Source organism: Lampris incognitus, chromosome 14 (assembly GCF_029633865.1).
Source record: "Lampris incognitus isolate fLamInc1 chromosome 14, fLamInc1.hap2, whole genome shotgun sequence".
NCBI classification, from domain to species: Eukaryota; Metazoa; Chordata; class Actinopteri; order Lampriformes; family Lampridae; genus Lampris; species Lampris incognitus.
The window spans coordinates 12787639-12801381 of NC_079224.1; the positions used below are offsets into that span (position 1 = coordinate 12787639).

A 13743-nucleotide genomic window follows, 5' to 3' on the forward strand; every position below is an offset into this window, starting at 1 on the left:
TTGTTTGATTTAAGAGATGGGTCCTTTACACAGTTTATATTGTGTCAAGATAGGATGTCACTCACAGAGAAGCATGCTGAATAGAAATTCAGATGCTTTTCCTGTGTTTGTTTAAGCTTTCCTGCACTCATTGTTGCATCTTATGAGTCGAACCTCACTATCTGGCTTTCTGAGCATAAATGTAAGAATGGACCTGTTGGGAAATACTGATGGACTCGTCATCAGTGTGGTTTACAACAAAGCTGGTAGCTAATTCTTGTAATAACTACACAAGGCGGCTCTATTTAACAATATTTATCCAGGGACGGGCTTTGGTCAGCAAGGCATGCTGTCTTCCAGCACTGCTATGCCATCACACACACACACACACACACACACCTACTTTTATCCCAGTATTGGCTACAGAGGAGCTGTCAATGGGGCACCTCACAAGTTTTGGGGCTCAAACTGGTGGGCCTCCACTCTCATGCTCCAACCATGGATTTGTGCTTTGCGAGCTGAATTCTGAGAGTTATGTTCAATTTCTGGAGTAAACTCTGTTTAACTCTTATCATTTCTTTTGTCTACGGTTGACCACAGATGTGGATGGGGTGATGCAGGTCAACGGGGATACCTGTGATGCCCCAGATAGCAGCGCAGGGAGGGGCTCCAGGCAGGTGAAAGGGGGCGCTCTAGTCATGAAGCAGTTTCTCGCTCTGCTGGTGAAGAGGTTCCAGCATGCAACACGCAGCAAAAAAGACTTCTTGGCGCAGGTAGGGGACCAGACCTGGTGAATGATGGGATGGAGGGATGGAGGAAAGAAACCATGTTTTCAGTCAGACGCCAAGCGAATTTTAACCAAACTTCTGAAAAGTCATGAAAGTGTATATGAAAAATTATTCACAATATGAAGTCTGACTTATTTGAGGGAGTATTATTTGAAAACCAATTTTGGTTTGGTACTAAACATTACCACACGGGGCGTCCAGGTGGTGTGGCGGTCTATTCGTTGCCTACCAACACGGGGATCGCTGGTTCGAATCCCCGTGTTACCTCCAGCTTGGTCAGGTGTCCCTACAGACACAATTGGCCTTGAGAAGCCGGACGTGGGTGTGTGTCCTGGTTGCTGCACTAGCGCCTCCTCTGGTCGGTCGGGGCACCTGTTCAGGGGGGAGGGGGAACTGAGGGGAATAGCAGCTGGTGACGCCACATGTATCGGAGGAGGCATGTGGTAGTCCGCAGCCCTCCCCGGATTGGCAGAGGGGGTGGAGCAGTGACCGGGATGGCTCGGAAGAGTGGGGTAATTGGCCTGATACAATTGGGGAGAAAAAAGGGGGGAAAATCCCCCAAAAAATGACCATACAGTTCAATATGAAGAACCTCTGTTGGATTCTCAAACATTGTATTTTTGCATATGTAAGCAGATATGGTGATATGTAGATATCGTGTGATGTTCCCTATGATCGTTGAGACATTTTCATCACCCGACACTAGTTTAGACTCAAGCAAGCGTAAGAACTTTTATTTTGATAGTTACTTTAAACTTTATAACTTCCATTTAAAAAAAAAAAAACAACAGCTAAATAGAATTACAGTACCAGTCAATGGGGACTGAGCAGATGCAGGTTTTTTTTTTTTTTTACTTCCTTCAACCAAACACTCCATCTGACTTCACTAATAAGCTCCCTCCTCTCTAGTTAGGATCAGTCTGACGTTCTGGGCGAAATGCAAACGTGCACATCCCTGGCCTACGACGGCTCTCAGTTTGACTTCTCTGGGGGTTGCATGACATGACAGATGTGTCGGCAACAGCTGTGTTTTGGAAGGGATGACTGGCTGTGAATAGATGGATGTGGGGGGATTATTCAGGAAGCATACGGACAAGTTTTCTGAGGCGTATCTACGTCGGCAACAGACTTTGGCTGAATAGGAGCAGCAGTTGTTTTGTGTTGTGTGGAGGAGCAGATGAGTGGGGTTTATAGCAGGATATTCATTTAGTCTGGGCTTCCTTCACATGTACACCACACAAATATGTTGACACAAACCAAGGTAAAGATGTCTGATGATATTAAACTGGTCGGGTCTGACGTTCATTTCTCTTCAGAGCGTTTAAAGGATGAATGAGTGAACCATGTACAACAGCATTGTGACTAAATTGTGTATCTTCAGATCGTCCTGCCTGCTGGTTTTGTCCTGATAGCCCTGGTCTTCACCATGATCGTCCCTCCGTTTGGAGAATACCCCAGTTTAACTTTGACCCCTTGGATGTACGGACAACAGTTCACCTTCTTCAGGTCAGTTCTCATGACAATCCTGTGGGTTACACATGCACCTCTGTCACTATACCGTCTGCCTCTAAACTCTCAAAACATCCACAGCTTAAGTAATTATTTAACTGGGGGAGTCCAGGTGGCGTAGCGGTCTATTCTGTTGCCTACCAACATGGGGATCGCCGGATCGAATCCCCGTGTTACCTCCAGCTTGGTCAGGCGTCCCTACAGACACAATTGGCCGTGTCTGCAGGTGGGAAGCCGGATGTGGGTACGTGTCCTGGTCGCTGCACTAGCGCCTACTCTGGTCGGTCGGGATGCCTGTTCAGGGGGGAGGGGGAACTGGGGGGAATAGCGTGATCCTCCCACGTGCTACGTCCCCCTGGCGAAACTCCTCACTGTCAGGTGAAAAGAAGCAGCTGGCAACTCCACATGTATCAGAGGAGACGTGGTAGTCTGCAGCCCTCCCCGGATCAGCAGAGGGGGTGGAGCAGTGACCGGGACAGCTCAGAACAGTGGGGTAATTGGCCAAAAACGCAATTATTTAACTGACCTTCACCTAAGAATTAAGTAAATAGACAAAGATGGTCCAACAAGTGGATGGATGTGGATGTCTACTTTAGAAAAGATTACACTTTACTCATGCTCAAGTTGATGAATAATTGTAACTATAGATAAGTTAATGGTAATATGTAAAACTATAAAGATAATAAATAATAGACATGGTGGCTTATTGCATAATAAACTGGTGACACTGTGGCGCAGTGGTTAGCGCTGTCACCTCACAGCAAGAAGGTCGTGGGTTTGAACCCCGGGATTGTCCAACCTTGGGGGGTTATCCAAGGTCGTCCTCCGTGTTTAGTTTGCATGTTCTCCCTGTGTTTGTAGTAGGGGTGTGTCAGTGTACACATGTACACGTTTACACGGAAATGAAACCATAACCATTTAATGAAAATCCCTAACCGATAAACATAAAGGTTTTTATATATATATATATATATATCATGCGTGATAATGTCATCATTCTTTGCTGCGTGACAAGTGCGAGCGCGATTGAAGCATGGGATGGCAGCTAGTGAAAATCTGCGAAGCCCCATGTGGGAGTTTGGATTAGAAAGCTTCTCAGCGGGATCTGATCGCACCGAAGGGCTTCGTGGAAGCGGTAAGCTCCCAAACAAAAAAACAAAACAAAAAACAGCAAGTTTCTAACGCATACTCATCCAGAGATATTCAATCTTTTGTAAATGGTGTAGCCTACTTGTGTCATACGACATCGGCGACCTTAACAGCGGTGACTCTATGGAATAATAAGGCTACAGCGACCTCTAGCGGTATAGCACCGACATACTTTCAAAATTCACAGAAATCCTGAAACGTGTACACGTTTAAACAGCAGACATTGCACCGTGTAAACGTGTACAGATTTTAGTGCATGTTCACATCCCTAGTCTGTAGTGGGTTTTCTCCAGGTGCTCCGGTTTCCCCCACCATCGAAAAGACATGCATGTTAGGGTTAATTCTCCTGTCTGTGCTCCTGATCAAGGCAATGGGAAAAGAACTGGAGTTGGTCCCCGGGCGCTGCATGAAGGCGGCAGCCCACTGCTCCTAGCTACACAGATCACAGCTAGGATGGGTTAAGTTGCAGTAACTGAATTTTCTCAAGGGGATTAAAAGGAAACTTAATTAATTAACAAATTGGACTATCCATTTTTTATGGAAATAACAACCTCTTTTTCACAAATGCAACACAACGTAATGGATCAGTCATCAGGATTTTGTTTGCACTTTCAGTCATTTGCTCATTGTCTTTTCTTAGTAATGAGCAGCCGTTCCTCCCCAAGATGAAGGCCTTCGCAGGAGGTCTGCTGAGCCAGCCAGGCCTGGGGACACGCTGCATGGAGGGAGAACAACTGGGGTGAGTGACCATCACAGCTCCTCAGATAAGAGAGGATTTAACACAGGTAGCGTTTCATACTTAATCCAGTGTCCAAAGCAACAAACAAGAGTTAAAAACATGGAGACAAAGCACATTTACAATAAATGACACAGACTACACAGGGTACAAATAAACATGGTGATAATATCAGGACTAGATTAAGAATCAACTTTATTGGCCAAGTGTATATGCACACAAAGAATGTGACTGTGGTGTGTGTGTGTGTGTGTGTGTGTGTGTGTGTGTGTATGTGTGTGTGTATATATATATATATATATATATATATATATATATACTATACAGTGCATCCGGAAAGTATTCACACCCCTTCACTTTCCCCACATTTTATGTTACAGCCTTATTCCAAAATGGATTAAATTCCTTTTTTTTTCCCTCATCAATCTACACACAATACCCCATAATGACAAAGTGAAAAAAGGTTTTGTAGAAATTTTTGCAAATTTATTAAAAATAAAAAACTGAAATATTGTATATACATAAGTATTAACACCCTTTGCTATGACACTCAAAATTGAGCTCAGGTTCATCCTGTTTCCACTGATCATCCTTGAGATGTTTCTACATCTTTATTGGAGTCCACCTGTATTAAATTCAATTGATTGGACATGATTTGGAAAGGCACACACCTGTCTGTATAAGGTCTCACTGTTGACAGTGCATGTCAGAGCAGAAACCAAGCCATGAAGTCAAAGGAATTGTCTGTGGACCTCCGAGACAGGATTGTATCAAGGCACAGATCTGGGGAATGGTACAAAAAAATTTCTACAGCTTTGAAGGTCCCGAAGAGCACAGTGGTCTCCATCATTCGTAAATGGAAGAAGTTTGGATCCACCAGGACTCTTCCTAGAGCTGGCCGCCCAGCCAAACTGAGCAATCGGGGGAGAAGGGCCTTGGTCAGGGAGGTGACCAAGAACCTGATGGTCACTCTGACAGAGCTCCAGCATTCCTCTGTGGAGATGGGAGAACCTTCCAGAAGGACAACATCTCTGCAGCACTCCACCAATCAGGTCTTCATTGTAGAGTGACCAGACAGAAGCCTGTGCTCAGTAAAAGGCACATGACAGCCTGCTTGGAGTTTGCCAGAAAGCACCTAAAGGACTCTCACACCATGAGAAACAAGATTCTCTGGTCTGATGAAACCAAGATTGAACTCTTTGGCCTGAATGCCAAACGTCACGTCTGGAGGAAACCAGGCACCTCTCATCACCTTTTTAATACCATCCCTACAGTGAAGCATGGTGGTGGCAGCATCATGCTGTGGGGATGTTCTTCAGCGGCAGGAACTGGGAGACTAGTCAGGGTCGAGGGAAAGATGAATAGAGCAAAGTACAGAAAGATCCTTGATGAAAACCTGCTCCAGAGCGCTCAGGACCTCAGACTGGGGTGAAGGTTTACCTTTCAACACGACAACGACCCTAAGCACACAGCCAAGACAACGAAGGAGTGGCTTCGGGACAAGTCTGTGAATGTCTTTGAGTGGCCCAGCCAGAGCCCAGACTTGAACCCCATTGAACATCTCTGGAAAGACCTGAAAATAGCTGTGCAGCGACACTCCCCATCTAACCTTATAGAGCTCGAGAGGATCTGCAGAGAAGAATGGGAGAAATACCCCAAATATAGGTGTGCCAAGCTTGTAGCTTCATACCCAAGAAGACTTGAGGCTGTAATCGCTGCCAAGGGTGCCTCAACCAAGTACTGAGTAAAGGGTGTGAATACTTATGTACATACAATATTTCAGTTTTTTATTTTTAATAAATTTGCAAACATTTCTACAAAACCTTTTTTGCTTTGTCATTATGGGGTATTTGTATGTAGATTGATGAGGAAAAAAAAGGAATTTAATCCATTTTGGAATAAGGCTGTAACATAACAAAATCTGGGGAAAGTGAAGGGGTGTGAATACTTTCCGGATACACTGTATCATCAGCTGTTTCTCTGGGGTCAGGTCGCAGTGGCAGCAAGGTAAATAGGGCACTCCAGATGTACCTCTCCCCAGCAACGCCCTCCAGGTGGCTCCCAAGGTGTTCCCAGGCCAGACTGGACATGTAGTCCCTCCAGCGAGTTCTGGGTCTACCCCGGGGTCTCCTTCCAGTTGGACATGCCCAGAAAACCTCCAACAGAAGGTGCCCAGGAGGCATCCTAATCAGATGCCTGAACCACTTCAACTGGCTCCACTCCAAGCTCCCTCTGGATGTCTGAGCACCTCACCCTATCTCTAGGGCTGAGCCCAGACAACCTTCGGAGGAAACTCATTTCAGCTGCTTGTATCCGCAATGTCACCCTTTCAGTCACTACCCAAAGCTAATGACCATAGTTGAGGGTTGGAACGAAGATTGACTGATAAATTGAAAGCTTTGCCTTCTTGCTCAGCTCCCTCTTCACAACAACAGTACGGTACAACATCCGCATTACTGCTGATGCTGCACCAATCCACCTGTCAATCTCCTGCTCCATCCTACCCTCCTTCATGAACAAGACCCCAAGATACTTGAGGCAACAGCTCATCCCCAAACCAGAGGGAGCAATCCACCATTTTCCAGTAGAGAACCATGGCCTCAAACTTGGAGGTGCTGACTCTCATCTCAGCCATTTCACAGTCAGCTGCAAACTGCCCCAGTGCACGCCAGAGGTTGCGTTCTGATGGAGCCAACAAACCACATTATCTGCAAAGAGCAGAGATGCAATTCTGAGGTTCCCAAAATGGACACACTCCTCACCTTGGCTGTGCCTTGAGATCCTGTCCATGAATATCACAAACAGAATCGGAGACAAGAGACAACCTTGGCGGTGTCCGACACCCACCAAAAACTTGTTTGACTTTGTGCCGAGAATGCAGACACAGCTCTCACTTTGGTTATACAAGAACCGGATGACTTGTAGCAACTTCCAGGTTTCTCCATCGTTGCCCACATGAGCGTTGAAGTTCCCCAGCAGAACTATAGAGTCCCCAGGTGGAACCCTAACCAAGACACCACCCAGAGACTCCAAGAAGGCCGACTATTCCAAACTACTATTCGATGCATAAGTACACACAACAAGCAGAAACTTCCCCCCCCCCAGCGCCTCGCAGTCGTATAGAGGCAACCCTCTCATTTTCCGCAGAGAACTCCAACATGACGGCACTCAACCGAGGACTTGTGAGTCCACACCTACCTGGCGCCTTTCAACTTGGGCGGCAGCCCAACTGCTCCTAGCAACGCAGATCACAGCTAGGATGGTTTAATTTGCAGTAGCTGAATTTTCGCAAGGGGATTAATAAAGGAAACTTAATTAACAAATTGGACCATCAGTTTTTTATGGAAATAACAACCTCTTTTTCACAAACGTGACACAACCTATTGGATCAGTCATCAGGATTTTGTTTGCACCTTCAGTCATTTGCTCATTTTCTTTTCTTAGTAATGAGCAGCCGTTCCTCCCCAAGATAAAGGCCTTTGCAGAAGGTCTGCTGAGCCAGCCAGGCCTGGGGACACGCTGCATGGAGGGAGAACCACTGGGGTGAGTGACCATCATGGCTCCTCAGATAAGAGAGGATTCAACACAGGTAGCGTTTCATACTTAATCCAGTGTCCAAAATAACAGACAAGAGTTAAAAACATGGAGACAAAGCACATTTACAACAAATGACACAGACTACACAGGGTACAAATAAACATGGTGATAATATCAGGATCAGAATCAGATTCAGAATCAACTGCATTGGCCAAGTGTATATGGCCACAAAGAATGTGATTCTGGTTCATATATATTTTGTCATCATCATCAGCCGCTTCTCCAGGGTCGGGTCTTAGTGGCAGTAAGCAAAGTAGGGCACTCCAGACGTCCCTCTCCCAAGCAATGCCCTCCAGCTCCTCATGGAATCCAAGGTGTAGGTGTTCCCAGGCCAGATTGGACACCCCGGGGTCTCCTCCCAGTTGGGTGTGCCCAGAAAACCTCCAAAGGAAGGCGCCAAGGGGGCATCCTGATCAGATTCCTGAACCACCTCAACTGGCTCCTTTCGACGCGAAGGAGCAGTGGCTCTACTCCGAGCTCCCTCCGAATGTCCGAGCTTCTCCCTCTATCTGTAAGGCTGAGGCCAGACACCCTACGGAGGGAACTCATTTCAGCTGCTTGTATCCGCGATCTCACCCTTTCGGTCACTACCCAAAGCTCATGACTGTAGGTGAGGGTTGGAACAAAGATTGACTGGTAAATTGAGAGCTGTGCCTTCCAGGTCAGCTCCCTCTTCACAACAGTGCAGCAAGGTCCACATTATTGCTGATGCTGCACCAATCCACCTGTCAGTCTCCCGCTCCATCCTACCCTCACTTGTGAACAAGACCCCAAGATACTCGAACTCCTTCACTTGAGGCAACTCATCCCCAACCCGGAGGGAGCAATCTACCATTTTCCAGTAGAGAATCATGGCCTCAGACTTGGAGGTGCTGACTCTCATCTCAGCCATTTCACACTCAGCTAGTAACTGCCCCAGTGCACGCCAGAGTTCGCGTTCTGATGGAGCCACCAAAACGACATCATCTGCGAAGAGCAGAGATGCAATTCTGAGGTACCCAAAATGGACACACTCCTCACCTTGGCTGCACCTTGAGATCCTGTCCATGAATATCACAAACAGAATCGAACACAAGGGACAACTTTGGTGGAGTCCGACACCCACCAAAAACCTGTTTGACTTTGTGCCGAGAATGAGAACACAGCTCTCACTTTGATTATACAAGGACTGAATGTCTTGTAGCAACTGCCCTGTTACCCCATATTCCCGCAATACCCCCCACAGAGTGCCCCGGGGTACATGGTCGTAAGCCTTCTCCAAGTCCACAAAACACATGTAGACTGGCTGGTCAAACTCCCATGCCTCCCTCAGTACTTCTGCAAGGGTAAAGAGTTGGTCTGTTGTTCCACAGCCAGGACAGAGTCCACATTGTTCCTACTGGATCCGAGGTTTGACATCGGTCAGCACCTCCTTTCCAGCACTCTAAAGTAGACTTTCCCAGGGAGGCTGAGCAATGTGATGCCCCGATAATTGCAGCACACCCTCCCGCCCCCGTTTTTAAATATGGGTACCACCACCCCAGTCTGCCCCTACACAGGTACTGTCCCTGACCTCCACGTGACACTGAAGAGGCGTGTCAGCCAAGACAGCCCAACAATGTGGAGAACCTCCAGCATCTCGGGGCAAATCTCATCCACACCCAGCGCCTTGCCACCGAGGAGCTTCTCAACTACCTCAGAGACCTCTGCCAGGGATATGGGTGGGGCTTCCCCCGAGTCTTCAGACTCTACCTCCTCCACTGAGGACGTGTTAGCCAGGTTCAGGAGCTCCTCAGCATGTTCTTTCCACCGCCCGACAACATCCCCAGTCTAGGTCAACAGTTCACCACCCCGGCTGAACACAGCCTCAGTCAAGCTCTGTTTCCCCTTCCTGAGTCGCTGGGTGGTTTGCCAGAACTTCCTTGAGGCCAACCGAAAGTCCTCCTCCATAGCCTCGCCAAACTCCTTCCACACCCAAGTTTTTGCTTCCGCGACTGCCGAAGCTGCAGCCCTTCTGGCCTCCTGGTACCTGTCTACTGCTTCAGGAGATCCCTGGGCCAACCAAGCCCAAAAGGCCTCCTTCTTCTGTCTGATGGCTTCCCTCACCACCGGTGTCCACCAGCGGATTCTTAGGTTGCCACGTCGACATGCACCAATGACCTTATGACCACAGCTCCTACCTGCTGCATCTGCAATAGAGGCTTGGAACATGGCCCGCTCAGACTCCATGTACCACTCAGACTCCATGTCCCACTCAGACTCCATGTCCCCAGCCTCCCTCAGGATACACGAGAACTTCTTCCGGGGGGTGAGAGTTGAAGACCTCATGGACAGGAGACTCTGCTAGAAGTTCCCAGTTCACCGGTGCTACACGTTTGGGTTTGCCAGGTCTGTCCGGCAGCCTTCCCCGCTATCTGATCTAACTCACCACCAGGTGGTAATCAGTTGACAGCTCTGCTCCTCTCTTCACCTGAGTGTCCAAAACATACGGCCACAGATCTGTTGATATGACCACAAAGTCTATCACCGATCTTCAGCCTAAAATGTTCTGGTACCAAGTACACTTATGAACTACCTTATGTTCAGTCATGGTGATTGTTATGGCCAACCCATGACTCGCACAGAAGTCCAATAAAAAGTAAAAGTAAAAAAGTTTTCTGTACAATTGCTACCTATTTCGTATGCGTAAGGCCACCGAAATGTGATTTACAATGATTAACTTATTCACACGTGTATTACAAAAAGATTTGACATGGGCCGTTTGACACTATTGACATTAAGCCGACCAGTGACAGACCTTAGTTGGTATGCAGATAATGGATTGTCGACAGTCTCATGCATTGCGTTTGGATTTGACACCTGTGGGTACCTGTAAGGAGTGATGTCATACACGGAATGTAGATAGATAGATAGAGAGAGAGAGAGAGAGAGAGAGAGAGAGAGAGAGAGAGAGCGATTCCACTCACACATAAAAAAGAAATAAATGGAATAATAAATAGAATACTGGAGGTAAGTATGTATGCACAACAGATATGTCACTACTATACATTTTGTTATCGCTGAATAATTGAAAACATACATATATTGCATTGCTTATATATTATATACTAATATAACTTTATAACTTATTATGTTTATATATAATATATTATCTTACATACTAATATACTCTATATTTATCTATTATCTATTACATAATTATATACTATAGTATATACCTATGTTATAATTATAACAATATCAGTAATAAGTTATAACAGTATACAGTGGTCATATGTGCATTTACAATTGTACATTTGTATTGCACATCAGGTTTAAAAAGTAGCATATAAGTAGTTTCAGTGACAATCTTTAATTTATTTATTTTTTGCTTGCCTCATTATTATTGATTATATAATCAATACAGGGGTTCAATACGATCAATGTTGATGACTTTACCAGGTCACTTTGTTATTATTTTTCAATTACTACATAACCGAGATCAGAACGTGAATGACTTCATCCACCGATAACAAAAAAGTACATTTGGAAACATGAGACGCCACTGTTGGAATTTGTGGTGGTAACATTAACACCTTCTACACAATGAGATGTCTACCGACAGTATCTGCAATTTGCACCCTAGACTCATTAGTCTCATAAAGTCTGCAGAAATTGCATTTTTATGTCTGCTAGACCCAGGTGTCCTACTCGTATGAGCCGAGCCAAGTTTTATTGTTAACCAAGCAAGTGTGCACATTTAAACAATTGAACTTGGTGGGACCCTCGCACACAAGCAATCGATCAATAAATAAACACACAAAAATAAGACAATATACATGATGAGACGTTATAAAAGGATAGAAAACAAAATAATATAAGAATATCTAGAAAAGAGGATCTTGTGGCAGGAATGAGGAAAAACACAGGAGACCAAGGCGAGTTTGGTGTTTATTCCTCAACTCCAAAAACCAACTGCAGCAGGAACAACCCTGCACCGGCGAGCCCGGGAACGTAAACCACGCCCCCAGCTCACAGTCCTGCTGGGTGAGAGGCATAGCCCCTAGTGTCCGCCACAATCTAATATATGTAGAAATATCAAATGGGAAACAGGATGATCCGCTGTGGCGACCCCTAACGGGAGCAGCCGAAAGTAGTAGTAGTAGTAGTAGATCAAATGGGAAAAGGGAGTTACGTATTAAGGCAGTAACAAATATCTTCTTACAGCATTAAAAAAACAAGAACAAAAAAAAACACCTGAAAAATTGAAGATTTGCAGATTTTGGATTTCTACTATGCAGTGTTTGCACATTGTGTATTACTACATGCTGCAATGATAAAAGGATGTATTGAGACAAGTAAATACAGATCAGGGAAGTATTGCCTGGTTAACATTATCATGCTGCTTATTCCTTGTTCTCTTCCAAGTCAAATTCATTGTAAATTTGTACTTTCTTGGCTAAATAAACATTCTTATCCTCTCAGATTAATAGAAACTACCCCCCCCAAGTTTCCTGTTGAAGTGAAACGTTAGGTAATACCAGGTATTAGGCGGTTGAACGGTTTCTCCTTTCTCCTCCATCCAGCATGTCTTGTAGGAACAGCTCTTCAGAGTGGGAGGAGCCAGATGTTTCCCCCGTGGTCACCAACATCTTACTGAGTCCCGAGTGGCACCCCCGAAACCCCTCCCCCTCCTGCCAGTGCAGCACCGGTAAGAAGCTAACCATGATGCCCATCTGCCCAATCGGAGCAGGGGGCTTGCCCCCTCGCCAGAGGATAGAGGTCACGGGAGACACCATGCTGGACCTGACGAACAGGAACATCTCTGACTACCTGGTTAAAACCTACTCGAGTCTCATCAGGACCAGGTATGTCCATCTGCAGCTGGGAAAAAAAAAAAAAAGATAACATGAAGATGACTCAAATGACAACCCAGACAATCTTATAAAACCCCAAAAGCACGAGTGAACTGAACACAGGAATGTGTGTATGTGTGTGTGTGTGTGTGTGTGTGTGTGTGTGTGTGTGTGTGTGTCCATAGACTCACTTTGATTATAAACCAACTCATTTTGATTGACCATGTACAATGGGCTATTCAATGTAACCACATCACTTTTAACTCATTCTTTTTTTAAATTCTTATTCACAGTTTGAAGAGCAAATATTGGGTGAACGAACAAAGGTAATGGGTAAAAAAACAAAACAAAACAACAACAAAAAACCTTTACATTCCTGTCTATGACCTAGTTTGTCGCCCTCTAGTGGTTTTAGCAAGTTACATGACTTGGAAGAGTAAAGTAGGTTATAAGATATTATAAATAATAATAATAACTTTATTCATATAGCATTTTTTCCAAAACAATGTTACAAATGGCTCTGGTGTTGTGAAAATAAGTCTTTTCAATCCTCAGATATGGAGGTCTGTCAGTCGGAGGACAGCTGCCCATCCTAGATGTAGACCCCCAAAACATCCGCAGTGTTTTTCATCAGCTGGGACAGATGCTCAACATCACAGGGGTACTCACTATTTTAATGAAAACGAGTATTTGGTACCAGTGTTGACATCTACAGGTAAAATGTTGAACGGTAAGTTTATAATGTTAATAATGGGTGTTGTCCTCCCAAGGGTTACTACTCTAGACTTGCTCTGAAAGACATCGGTCCCTTCCTCAGATACATGGAGAGTGAATTCAATGTAAAGGTAAGTGCAGGATGGACTGTTGGGCCGAATGGTATTTGCAAATAATTTGATGGCTTGTTGTGTTATTGACATAGCGTATGGGTGAGATTTACCAAATAGGAAAATCCATTTAATGCCGGATGCTTTGGGATGAGAGGAAAGTGTCAGAAAGTCATTTGTAAAAGTTATTTCTGTTCTTCTTTTTTTTTTAATTCAAGTCTTTGAAAACATTTCAATTAAACAGGGGTCACGGTGGCAAGACATTAGAAATTAATTTATGAGCTTTGACCCGGGATCACAGATGAGCCCTGTTCATGTTTTGGTGTGAGTTGCCAAGTTTTGGAGAT

The 13743-nt window shown here is 45.2% G+C and overlaps 1 protein-coding gene across 1 annotated transcript in view; it reads left to right on the forward strand.

The window, feature by feature from the left end:
* The window catches only part of abca4b (ATP-binding cassette, sub-family A (ABC1), member 4b), a 77688-nt gene that overhangs the window by 47439 nt on the left and 16506 nt on the right, over positions 1–13743 (forward strand). Inside the window, exons 28-34 of the mRNA XM_056293357.1 lie at positions 580–752; positions 2149–2273; positions 7606–7704; positions 12303–12584; positions 12866–12898; positions 13128–13233; positions 13343–13417. Coding sequence (XP_056149332.1) covers positions 580–752; positions 2149–2273; positions 7606–7704; positions 12303–12584; positions 12866–12898; positions 13128–13233; positions 13343–13417 — 893 coding nt within the window. The remainder of the gene's footprint in view (positions 1–579; positions 753–2148; positions 2274–7605; positions 7705–12302; positions 12585–12865; positions 12899–13127; positions 13234–13342; positions 13418–13743) is intronic.